At 42.6% G+C, this 13727-nt stretch overlaps 1 protein-coding gene across 2 annotated transcripts in view; it reads left to right on the top strand.

Annotated features, from left to right (window-relative positions):
* Positions 1-1711: 1711 nt before the first annotated feature.
* Positions 1712-13727, top strand: part of LOC139414320 (myoD family inhibitor-like) — a 52397-nt gene continuing 40381 nt past the window's right edge. The window contains exons 1-3 of one of the 2 annotated variants that reach the window (XM_071162239.1): positions 1712-2262; positions 2961-3008; positions 3673-3803. In XM_071162239.1, coding sequence (XP_071018340.1) covers positions 3686-3803 — 118 coding nt within the window. In that variant the 5' untranslated portion in view covers positions 1712-2262; positions 2961-3008; positions 3673-3685. The remainder of the gene's footprint in view (positions 2263-2960; positions 3009-3672; positions 3804-13727) is intronic. The other variant, XM_071162238.1, reaches the window with a different exon arrangement.

Consider the following 13727-nt stretch of genomic DNA (forward strand, 5'->3'; position numbering starts at 1 on the left):
TGGTTATTACGATACATGTTTAATAAAAGATAAACACGAACAATACAAAACGTAATGTGAAAACCTAAACAGCCTATTCTGGTGCAAACTAACACAGAGACAGGAACAATCACCCACAAAACACTCAAAGAATATGGCTGCCTAAATATGGTTCCCAATCAGAGACAACGATAAACACCTGCCTCTGATTGAGAACCACTCTAGGCAACCATAGACTTACCTAGACAACTCTACTAACCACAATCCCATGACCTACAAAAACCCCAAGACAAAACACACCACATAAATAACCCATGTCACACCCTGGCCTGACCAAAATAATAAAGAAAACACAAAATACTAAAACCAGGGCGTGACACCATAAGAAACATCAGTTGTTTCTATGACATAGACTGACCAGGATAATCCAGATGAAAGCTATGATCTGTTATTGATGTCACCTCTTAAATCCACTCCAATCAGTGTAGATGAAGGGGAGGAGACGGGTTAAAAAATGATTTTTAAGCCTTGAGACATGGATTGTGTATCTTGTTTAGCAGTCTTGTTCGTGACTTGGTGAACCTGCTGCTCTCTACTACACACCTTATTGTAGGCTAGTAAAGCAGTGTGGACCTGAACATACATTTGTCAGGTCTCAAACATTGTTACTGTAATAATAGTTTGTGCCAGAGCAGTTAAGTGTGCAGACCCTATCATTATGTTAGTCATGGTCTTTCAGAGTATGGCCTACAAAACGTTAGTAGGATCATGGGAGTTTGTTTTTAAAAGAGCCACCTCAAAGCATTTATATTTAGTGTTCTCAGTGTTTTTACCCTACAAAGCTTGCTTTGTTTTCAGCTGCTTCAAATGGGTAACATGTGTTAAGAATATATTCTGACTGATTTATTGATTAAATGACACCTGTGCACCCTAAACATCTTTATAAGAGAAAGGATGGGCTACAGTTGACCTAGTGTCAAAGATCCAGTAACAGGGTGATTTATTTGTGAGACAAATTGAATATGATTTGGCATGCGTGTGTTGTTGAACTTCAAGCCTCTCTCTCTCTCTGAAAAATGCAGACTATTTTGTTTGAAAGCGCTTAAAGATGATTTACCGCGGCAATTTACTTCGCGCTCCCGCCAGTCCTTCACACGTCAATCACACCAACGACTCTCATCAGTTTCGCTACCAGGCCAGGTGCGCCTTGCGCTAGGATGAGGCTGTGTGAATGGGGCTTTTCAACTGTTTGATAAACGATAACGACACGAGTTGCGGAGGCTATACACAATTAATTGTTTGTGTAGCCTACCTAAACGCACTTTTAACATTAACCATTTGTTAAAATGAAAGGATCAGACATGCATAAAGTAGGCCTAGGCTAGCCTATTCGGATAAATTATTTTAAATGATTAAGATTATTTATGATTATTGTTAAAAATGTGGTGATACATCAATTTCACAGTTACAATGTCTGATTATTGTTTATTGGGCTGGTAGGCCTATATTATTCTACTTCGGTAATAAACATTGATATCATAATCCTAATTATCATATTGAGGCATGCATAATAATATGTAGCGCATCTGAAATAATCTGAGATCCCGTCTCTGGTTCTAGGTTAGGGATTTGTGCCTGGAGGAAGCGCAGTATTCAGTGCTGACTGAAGTTTCCTGTCTAACAGACTGGAGCTGTCTCCAGACAAACGTTTGAGAGGAGAAAGAGAAAGAAAGAGAGGGTTGAGTGAAGTATGGGCATGGCTGATGATGTCCAACATTTCTAAACTGAATTTTCTGCAACAGCTGACAAATCGGGAGTTTGGAAAGTTTAAAAACGTCTTTGGTCACTTTGTAAAGAGCCGAGCTGTAACTGTCAAACCTCTGTAAACGCTCGGAAAGTTGCACCCGAGACAAAGACTGTTCTGGGGACTGCCCTTAGAGCTCGAATTTACATCTGCGCTGCACTGACAGGCGGAGGAACGGCACAGACTGAACTAGTATCGCCGAAGGGGTTCGCTTTGAAAGGAGAGAAAAACTTATCGGATAAAGTCCTAAATCCACTTTTGCATCGAGAAATGCGCTAAAACTATTCCATGAAGGACTTTATGGAGACGAGAAAAAGAGTTGTGGTGTCTTCGAGACGCGAAAGTTAGATAAGAGGAGAGCAGAAGTGGAGTGGAGATCACCGGAGAGTGAGAGGAGAGTCTACCTGGAAAAAGGGGTCAGATAATGAATTAGCGAACACGGAGTGAGTGACCTGTGTCCCACTCCCAGCCAAAACTAAGTAAGTGGATTTGGGAGTTCTTGTCCATCTCCTTGCCTTTTGCTTTCTTATAAATCGAGTTTGAACAGGACCCACAGGGTTGAGTCGGGCTGGCTTAGGGTGAGCATGCATGGACTCGTTAGGTAAACATAATGTGAAGATGCCTCAGTTTAACACAGCTGTGTACACTGGAGGACTTTGTCAACTTCATAAAGTTTTCTAACATATTTAAATGTTTTATAATAGCTTAAGTCATTAAAAGTTTGATAACATTTCGATTTTATTATCATATCACCTTTGTAGGATGCACATATTTCAGATGCAATTGAGATAATATGCTACTGTAACTGTAAAGCCATCTCAGATGACTAAAAGTGCAGAAGCCCATTGAATAGATAGAATTTTGTTGACCATGGTAAAATCAATTATGGCCAAGAAAGTTCTAGAATGATTCCAGATATTCATGACTCATGAGAAAGGAGAAGTGGAGATTTGTGTCACATGAGAGTACAATACAGGAAATATGAATAGCCTATGTGAATGGCTGATAGGCTGTGCTATATATTGAGCTGTGACAGAGGCCTTGCATGTGTGTTGCATGAGGAGTGTGAGGGTGCGGAGGCACAGCTGTCCTACAGAGGTGGTCACGAACATGCAGCTGAGCTGGCACTCTCAAATCCCTCGAAGTTGGCTAACTTCTGAACTTTATACATTGTTAGGATTCTGAAACATTTTCAACATTCTGAAGAAAGGGTAATTTATGAGATGTAAATACTCAGTACAAACACTGCATGGTAGTTCGATTTTTTTTTTTGTTTGTTTGGTAGATTTTCTCTCCTTTTTCTGTTTCCATGCTGAGGGTGCTCTGCTTTTTGGGGTACTGAGCATGATCTATGATTGGTGTGCTGAGCATGATCTGTGATTGGTGTGCTGAGCATGATCTATGATTGGTGTGCTGAGCATGATCTATGATTGGTGTGCTGAGCATGATCTATGATTGGTGTGCTGAGCATGATCTATGATTGGTGTGCTGAGCATGATCTGTGATTGGTGTGCTGAGCATGATCTATGATTGGTGTGCTGAGCATGATCTATGATTGGTGTGCTGAGCATGATCTATGATTGGTGTGCTGAGCATGATCTATGATTGGTGTGCTGAGCATGATCTATGATTGGTGTGCTGAGCATGATCTATGATTGGTGTGCTGAGCATGATCTTATGATTGGTGTGCTGAGCATGATCTTATGATTGGTGTGCTTAGCATGATCTATGACTGGTGTTCTGAGCATGATCTATGATTGGTGTGCTGAGCATGATCTACTGTTTTTGTCTTGTAACACTAGAGACAAAACGTGCCATCTGAGAGTGGATGTAGGTTTTCTGACTATATCTCCATTTAAATGTCTCAGGCTTGACTCCTGTTCCCCCAGCCCCAGTGAGCCAATGGATGTGGAGAGGGGCCCTCCTGTCAGCTCACCTGAGCCCCCTGACGATGGGGACCCATGTCCCTCCACGGACAACCCAGTCCCCACCCCCAGTCCAACCCCCACACCCACCACAGGTAAGTGATCTGTAGTGTCATTTACAGTACTCCAGGTCTAAGGGAAGGTAGCACGATGCTAAGCTTCTTTGAAAAGTGCCATCCTATACATAAGGACAGAGCAGGAAATAAGGAGGCCCCATTCAAATACTATAAACATGTATCCTTCCTTGGAGTCTGAAAGAGAAGAGGACGCCACATCAGATAACTGAGATGCATTGTCAATTGTGCAGTACTACATGCACATGCAATGTTTGCCTGTGTGTTTGAGATTGTGTGTGTGTGATGAGTTGGAACATGCCTGTCTAAGTGGAGGGGGACGTGATTACCATCAACAGTGATTGTCTGGATGTTGAAAGGCCTCTGCTATGGTTTGGAGTGTGGTTGTGTGTGAGCTTAACTAAGACAGGTAGATGAGCAGCATGTGAGAGTGTGGTTGTGTGTGAGCTTAACTAAGACAGGTAGATGAGCAGCATGTGAGAGTGTGGTTGTGTGTGAGCTTAACTAAGACAGGTAGATGAGCAGCATGTGAGAGTGTGGTTGTGTGTGAGCTTAACTAAGACAGGTAGATGAGCAGCATGTGAGAGTGTGGTTGTGTGTGAGCTTAACTAAGACAGGTAGATGAGCAGCATGTGAGAGTGTGGTTGTGTGTGAGCTTAACTAAGACAGGTAGATGTGGTTGTGTGAGCAGCATGTGAGAGTGTGGTTGTGTGTGAGCTTAACTAAGACAGGTAGATGAGCAGCATGTGAGAGTGTGGTTGTGTGTGAGCTTAACTAAAACAGGTAGATGAGCAGCATGTGAGAGTGTGGTTGTGTGTGAGCTTAACTAAGACAGGTAGATGAGCAGCATGTGAGAGTGTGGTTGTGTGTGAGCTTAACTAAGACAGGTAGATGAGCAGCATGTGAGAGTGTGGTTGTGTGTGAGCTTAACTAAGACAGGTAGATGAGCAGCATGTGAGAGTGTGGTTGTGTGTGAGCTTAACTAAAACAGGTAGATGAGCAGCATGTGAGAGTGTGGTTGTGTGTGAGCTTAACTAAGACAGGTAGATGAGCAGCATGTGAGAGTGTGGTTGTGTGTGAGCTTAACTAAGACAGGTAGATGAGCAGCATGTGAGAGTGTGGTTGTGTGTGAGCTTAACTAAGACAGGTAGATGAGCAGCATGTGAGAGTGTGGTTGTGTGTGAGCTTAACTAAGACAGGTAGATGAGCAGCATGTGAGAGTGTGGTTGTGTGTGAGCTTAACTAAGACAGGTAGATGAGCAGCATGTGAGAGTGTGGTTGTGTGTGAGCTTAACTAAGACAGGTAGATGAGCAGCATGTGAGAGTGTGGTTGTGTGTGAGCTTAACTAAGACAGGTAGATGAGCAGCATGTGAGAGTGTGGTTGTGTGTGAGCTTAACTAAGACAGGTAGATGAGCAGCATGTGAGAGTGTGGTTGTGTGTGAGCTTAACTAAGACAGGTAGATGAGCAGCATGTGAGAGTGTGGTTGTGTGCGTATATGCATGTGCATGTGTGTGTATATGGCATGTATTCATTGATGTGAGAGAGAGAAAAAGAGAGAGGGAGAGCGAGAGAGAAAAAGAGAGTGAGAAAGAGACACATATAATCACAAGAAGACTGAGAGAGAATAATCCCTGTCAGAGTGAGGGGCTGGTGTGTGTATACTGTATGTGTGTGTGTCTGTATTACACAGTCCTGTGTGGCTCACTCGGTAGAGCATAGCACTTGCAATGCCAGGGTTGTGGGTTCAATTCCCATGGGGGACAAGTATGAAAATGCATGTACTGTCGCTCTGGATAAGAGAATTTGGCGACTGCTAAATTACAAGTATTATGTGTGTTTAGTAATGAGAGAGAAGGCTTCTTCACTCATGTGATCCCTGAAAGGGGGATGGTTGTGTGTGTTGCTCTAAGTAATGTCTTAGTGGAGTAGACATAGAGACAGTTTGTATAGTAGGTGAAGATTCTCCCTTCCTTCCAGGACACCTAACTAAGCTCACTGTCAAACCAACAGTAAGAATACTGTGCACACGTGTTGTGAGCTACAGCACATGCAGTATTATGGGTGATATAAGGGACAGGCCTGAGAGCCTGGAATTCCAAACCCAGGAATAGGTCACCTGGGAATTTTGGGAATGGCAGTTCTCGTTGTCTTCTGAAGCGTGACAAAGAGTCTGGTCATGGTGAGATTCATTGACGGGTGTGTGTCTATGTTTTTATTGGCTAGAATTGTCTTCATTTGTTTCATCTCTATTTGCATCCAAAGTCTCCAGGAAGTCCTGGTAAGAGTACAGAGCTGTTTAAGATCGAGGGAGGTGTGGTTAGGAGTTAGGGAAGTGAAATGGGATGTCAAGTGGTTTGTTGCCATGGGAACCCGCCACAAAAATCCTCTGTGGTGGGAGGAGACTTCTACAGGGCAAGTCTCGACCCAGAACATTAGGATCTAGATTTTTAGAAGAACACAATAACATATAAACATGTGGATGCATGTGTGTCTGTCTACCACACACATGCACAAGCGCACACACCACACCACACACCTCCGAAGCTTTGTGACTAATCATCAGAAATGTAAGTAGGCCAGCATTTCCCAAACTATGGGTCACGACCCTATGTGGGGTCGCCTGATTTGAAAATGGGGTCACGATTGAGAATCAAATATCGAATACAAGTTGTGCTTGGTTCATAGACCCTTGTTACGTCAGAAACCTCAGGTAGCCGCTAGAAGCAGTTGTAATAAACAGAGTGGTTTCTGTTTTCTTCCTACAAATGTCGGTCTATCTTTTGAACGGTTAAGCTACACAATATTATGACCCCATCACTGAAAGATAAGACTCGCAGGAACTGAGAAAAAAATTACGAAATAAAAATTTGGCCACAAAGAAAAAGTCTGTCTTCTGTTTCCCTCAAGCTGCGTAGTTCATTAGAACAGAGAGGACCAGACACTAAATCAGACGAGGGCTAAAAGAGCATCATCAATGATGATGTTCTGTTCTACACAGAAAAAGTCTGTCTTCTGTTTCCCTCAAGCTGCGTAGTTCATTAGAACAGAGAGGACCAGGCACTAAATCAGACGAGGGCTAAAAGAGCATCATCAATGATGATGTTCTGTTCTACACAGAAAAAGTCTGTCTTCTGTTTCCCTCAAGCTGCGTAGTTCATTAGAACAGAGAGGACCAGGCACTAAATCAGACGAGGGCTAAAAGAGCATCATCAATGATGATGTTCTGTTCTACATAGAAAAATGGGGTGGGTTGATTTGGGATGATGGGTATGAGTGTAGGTGGTTGAGGAAGAGTAGGGGATGAGAGTGGGGAATGAGGACTGGCTTCACTGCCACAGAGGGTAACAAGGACCTGCTTTCATCACTTACCTGCCCCCCACACCCTCCCAGAATACCAGACCAGCACTGGGCCCGTATCAGAAGAGGAGATCACACACACACATGGCCCATTGAGTTCTGCTACCTGAGTTGGTACCACAGGGATGTGTGTTTGTGTGTCGAGAGTGGTTCTGACTTCTTATTTGGACTAGCTTCATCAGCAACAGTGCTGTGCTCTGCCCAAAATGTATTTTCTCTCTCTGTGCATCTACCCAGAGGTCTGATGGCACAGGAGGTAATGTGCTTGCCCTGTACAGGTAACTACATGATTTCTGGTTCAAGGCCTGCTATCCTGCTATTCCCCAGCTACTCCCCCTCTATCACTACATACCCGGGAATGTTGATAGAACTCTCTCTCTCTATCCCATTCTAAATACAACCAACTGTATGTCCGCTCTCTCTCTCTCTATCCCATTCTAAATACAACCAACTGTATCTCCTCTCTCTCTCTCTCTCTGTATCCCATTCTAAATACAACCAACTGTATCTCCTCTCTCTCTCTCTCTCTCTATCCCATTCTAAATACAACCAACTGTATCTCCTCTCTCTCTCTCTCTCTGTCTGTATCCCATTCTAAATACAACCAACGGTATCTCCTCTCTCTATCTCTATCCCATTCTAAATACAACCAACTGTATCTCCTCTCTCTCTCTCTATCCCATTCTAAATACAACCAACTGTATCTCCTCTCTCTCTCTCGCTCTATCCCATTCTAAATACAACCAACTGTGTATTTACTCTCTCTCTCTATCTATCCCATTCTAAATACAACCAACTGTATCTCTTCTCTCTCTCTCTCTCTCTCTCTTCCCCCATTCCACCTCTATCTGTATTTTTCTCCTCTCTATAGCTCTTAAAACCGTGTGTGTGATGTGTAATTTGCTTTCTTTCACTGATGGAAAAAATGTTGGTGCAGTTTGAGGCATTTTTACGACGAAGTTGAACTATGAAAAAGCATGGGAATTTGTTTTCCCATCCTCTCCAACTCTGATACACATTTGGCTCTCACTGAACTGGCCTACTGTAGCTGCTGGCCTAGAGAATGCAGGAAAGCACGGATACAGAGGCTGTACTGCTCCTTAACCATGGCTGGTCCTTGGAGTGAAGATAATCTAGACATTGTTCTCCCCTCCTGGAACTCTAGGGTTGTCTCTTTACTTTCATTTCTATGATTTGATGCTTTGCAGATGATCTGGTCTTAATGTTCAGTGCTTTGAGGAGGGTGTCTGCAGTGTGTTTAGAGGAGGAATGTCAAACGTTCAGGATGCTGCACAGACTGGTCTAGAACGAGCAGTTAAATGCAGTTTGAGAGCATTTTTAAACTCTCTAAATGGTTAAATGAGAGAGAAATAGATGTCGTTTGTGAGTGGGCAACATACTATCATCTTAAACTGTTTAATGATTTTGGCATATTAAATCATGTTATGTTGGGATAATATCCCTAATGTGGTCAGTTTGTGTTACAACCTTACACAAGCTTGCACATCCTTTTGACTTCAGATCTGTGATGTTAATATATATGTGTATCGTCATCACGATGGCATAAGATCGATTGGTTGAAACAGATCAATATCTTTGGTTTTGTACTGTTGATTTTGTAACAAGCTCTGGGGTGCACAGGACTTTTCTAACTTAAATGGCACAAACATTTTTGGGCGGTCTCTCTATAAAACATTTGTTGGCCACATACCAATACACAGATTTGACAGTCAAACGGTCACTTAAAGTAAATAGCAGCCAACTGTTGTCACTGTCGATATCCTATGCTGCATCGTGATTCTGTCCAGATGGGATAGGGAAGTGTGCAGTGTGATGACAATTGCATCGTCTTTGGATCTATTGGGGCGGTAAGCAAATTGATGTGGGTCTATGGTGTCAGGTAAGGTAGAGGTGATATGATCCTTAACTAGCCTCTCAAAACACTTCGTGATGACAGAAGTGAGTGCTATGGGGCAATAGTCATTTAGTTTACCATTGCTTTCTTTGGTGCAGGAACAATGGTGGACATTTTGAAGCAAGTGGGGACAGCAGCCTGGGATAGGGAGAGAATAAATTTGAGGATGTGATTAGGGATGTCGTCTGGGCCGGCAGCCTTGCGAGGGTTAAAATGCTTAAATGTCTCACTCACGTCGGCCACGGAAAAGGAGAGTCCTTGGTAGCGGGCGCGTCAGTGGCACTGTTTTATCCTCAAAGCCAGCGAAGAAGGTGTTTACCTTGTCTGGAAGTAAGACGTCAGTGTCCGCGATGTGGCTGGTCTTCCCTTTGTAGTCTGTGATTGACTGTAGACCTTGCCACATACGTCTCGTGTCTGAGCCGTTGAATTGTGACTCCTCTTTGTCTCTATCTTGACATTTTGCCTGTTTGATTGCCTTACTGAGGGAATAACTGCACTGTTTGTATTCGGCCATATTCCCAGTCATCTTGCCATGGTTAAATGCTGTGGTTCCTGCTTTCAGTTTTGCGCAAATGCTGCCACCTATCCACAGTTTCTGATTTGAGTAGGTTTTAATAGTCACAGTAGGTACAACATCTCCTAAACACTTCCTGATGAACTCAGTCACCATATCCGTGTATTCGTCAATGTTATTCTCAGAGGCTACCGGGAACATATCCCACACACACACATGTAATAAGTAATGTAATAAGACAAAACATTCTGGCCTAATAATGTAAGAAATGACACACAAAAAAACTAAATACTGCAAAGTTGCTCAGGAGCTAGAAGCAGAGCTGCCATATCTGTCAGCACCATGGTAACCATTTAGAGCTGTGTTGATGTAGAATGTGGCAGTGGAGGTAGTGTCTATGTTAGATTCCTTTCTAATGGTCTTGATGCTTCTCTGATGTTGTCTTTGTTTCTTTTTAACGCAGACAAACACTTGGCTGTTGACGACGTCTCCTGGCAATAGTCCAATATCTGGACAGCAAATTCAAATTGCATGAAAGCCAGGAGGAGCCTAACACACAGACAGACACTCAATGTCTTCTCAATGATGACCTTTGAAACCTTGTTAGCATAAAATTCCTGTTGATTCTGTGTGGCAAACAGAGATGCATGATCTCACAAACGTGTGTGTTTCTAACGTTATTTCCCAGAAGAAGTCTGACACCAAGTAGCACAATTCAATTCCTCTTAGGCCTGTTTAACAGCAGACAGTTTCAGTCTTTAATTAGCTTACACTTCTGCTTCATTCTCTCTAAGCAACAATAATGTGGCTTTCTGGACTCATTCCAGCATTCCTCTTAGAATGCGCTTTTCTCTCAAGTGTGTGTTGGACTCCTGGCTGGGTTTCAGGGCAGATTAGGCTGCGCTGTTTCTCTCTGTGTGTGTTTGGCGGGCGGGGGGGGGGGGGGGGGGGGGGGGGGGGGGGTCATTGAGGATATGCCACAGAGGACAGGAGCATATCTCCATGACTAATTGTTTTCCTTTTGTCTTATTAATGTCTTAATTACCCCTGAACCAACCATCACACACACACTCACATTTTTCAGAGGGGGGAAATTAATGTAACGCTATATAGCAAAGCTTAATTGGATGGAGGTATTTGGGGTGATCATTGGACATATGGATGGGATGAGAGGCCATACAGTTCAAGTTGGAAGTTTACATAAACTTAGGTTGGAGTCATTAAAACTTGTTTTTCTACCACTCCACAAATTTCTTGTTAACAAACCATTGTTTTGGCAAGTCGGTTAGGACATCTACTTTGTGCATGACACAAGTCATTTTTCCGACAATTATTTACTCACAGATTATTTCACTTATAATTCACTGTATCACAATTCCAGTGGGTCAGAAGTTTACATACACTAAGTTGACTGTGCCTTTAAACAGCTTAGAAAATTCCAGAAAATTATGTCATTGCTTTAGAAGCTTCTGATTGGCTAATTGACATCATTTGAGTCAATTGGAGGTGTACCTTTGGATGTATTTCATCTGTACAAACAATAGTATGCAAGTATAAACACCATGGGACCACGCAGCCGTCCATACCGCTCAGGAAGGAGACGCGTTCTTTCTCCTGAAGATGAACGTACTTTGGTGCAAAAAGTGTAAATCAATCCCAGAACAACAGCAAAGGACCTTGTGAGGATGCTGGAGGAAACCGGTACAAAAGTATTTATATCCACAGTAAAACGAGTCCTATATCGACATAACCTGAAAGGCCGCTCAGCAAGAAAGAAGCCACTGCTCCAAAACCGCCATTAAAAAAGCCAGACTACGGTTTGCAACTGCACATGGGGACAACGATCTTACTTTTGGAGAAATGTCCTCTGGTCTGATGAAACAAAAATAGAACTGTTTGGCCATAATAAACATAATGGCCATAATGACATCTCAAGACATCAGTCAGGAATTTAAAGCTTGGTTGCAAATGGGTCTTCCAATTGGACAATGACCCCAAGCATACTTACAAAGTTGTGGCAATATGGCTTAAGGGCAACAAAATCAAGGTATTGGAGTGGCCATCACAAACTACTGACCTCAATCCTATAGAAAATGTGTGGGCAGAACTGAAAAAGCTTTTTCGAGCAAAGAGGCCTACAAACCTGACTGTTACACCAGCTCTGTCAGGAGGAATGGGCCAAAATTCACCCAACTTATTGTGGGAAGCTTGTGGAAGGCAAGCTTCCCACAATTGAAAGGCAATCCTACCAAATACTAATTGAGTATATGTAAACTTCTGACCCACTGGGAATGTGATGAAAGAAATAAAAACTGAAGTAAATCATTCTCTCTGCTATTATTCTGACATTTCACATTATTTTTTTTCAATTTAAAGTTTTATGAAGTTTTCTTGTTTTTCAATCAACCAACAAAACACATTCCAATGAATTTATTTGCAAATTATGGTGGAAAATAAGTATTTGGTCAATAACAAAAGTTTATCTCAATACTCAGTTTATCTCAATACTTATGTTATACCTTTTGTTGGCAATGACAGATGTTTTCTGTAAGTCTTCACAAGGTTTTCACACACTGCAAAGATCTCCTCTAGAGCAGTGATGTTTTGGGGCTGTTGCTGGGCAACACGGACTTTCAACTCTCTCCAAAGATTTTCTATGGGGTTGAGATCTGACTAGGCCACTCCAGGACCTTGAAATGCTTCTTACGAAGCCACTCCTTCGTTGCCCGGGCGGTGTGTTTGTGATTATTGTCATGCTGAAAGAACCAGCCACGTTTCATCTTCAATGCCCTTGCTGATGGAAGGAGGTTTTCACTCAAAATCCCACGATACATGGCCCCATTCATTCTTTCCTTTACACGGATCAGTCGTCCTTGTCCCTTTGCAGAAAAACAGCCCCAAAGCATGATGTTTCCACCCCCATACTTCACAGTAGGTATGGTGTTCTTTGGATGCAACTCAGCATTCTTTGTCCTCCAAACACGACGATTTGAGTTTTTACCAAAAAGTTATATTTTGGTTTCATCTGACCATATGACATTCTCCCAATCTTCTTCTGGATCATCCAAATGCTCTCTAGCAAACTTCAGACGGGCCTGGACATGCACTGGCTTAAGCAGGGAGACACGTCTGGCACTGCAGGATTTGATTCCCTGGCGGCGTAGTGTGTTACCGATGGTAGGCTTTGTTACTTTGGTCCCAGCTCTCTGCAGGTCATTCACTAGGTCCCCCCGTGTGGTTTTGGGATTTTTGCTCACTGTTCTTGTGATCATTTTGACCCCACAGGGTGAGATCTTGCGTGGAGTCCCAGATCGAGGGAGATTATCAGTGGTCTTGTATGTCTTCCATTTCCTAATAATTGCTCCCACAGTTGATTTCTTCAAACCAAGCTGCTTACCTATTGCAGATTCAGTTTTCCCAGCCTGGTGCAGGTCTACAATTTTGTTTCTGATGTCCTTTGACAGCTCTTTGGTATTGGCCATAGTGGAGTTTGGAGTGAGACTGTTTGAGGTCGTGGACAGGTGTATTTTATACTGATAACAAGTTCAAACAGGTGCCATTAATACAGGTAACGAGTGGAGGACAGAGGAGCCTCTTAAAGAAGAAGTTACAGGTCTGTGAGAGCCAGAAATCTTGCTTGTTTGTAGGTGACCAAATACTTATTTTCCACCATAATCTGCAAATAAATTCATAAAAAATCCTACAATGTGATTTTCTGGATTTGTTTTCTCATTTTGTCTGTCATAGTTGAAGTGTACCTGTGATGAAAATTACAGGCCTCTCATCTTTTTAAGTGGGAGAACTTGCACAATTGGTGGCTGACTAAATATTTTTTTGCCCCCCAGTATACACACACATACACATACGTATACATACATACATACATACATTCACACCCATACACACACACACATCCTACATACCTACACGTACCCACAAAGATTATTTTTTTTAAACACACAAAAAACATATATGAAACTTGCAGCAGCACTGTCAAGGTTCTTATCAGCTATTTCTAGCCTTCGCTGAGACGACGAGCCAATAGTTTTTAGATTTTACAGCACCTTACACAACATGTATCTGCACATTTCCCTAGTCACCCCGTTCACTCTGTCCAGTTTGAAATATAGTTGAATAGTGGAGACCAGAGTCTATC

This window comes from Oncorhynchus clarkii, chromosome 7, assembly GCF_045791955.1.
Source record: "Oncorhynchus clarkii lewisi isolate Uvic-CL-2024 chromosome 7, UVic_Ocla_1.0, whole genome shotgun sequence".
NCBI classification, from domain to species: domain Eukaryota; kingdom Metazoa; phylum Chordata; class Actinopteri; order Salmoniformes; family Salmonidae; genus Oncorhynchus; species Oncorhynchus clarkii.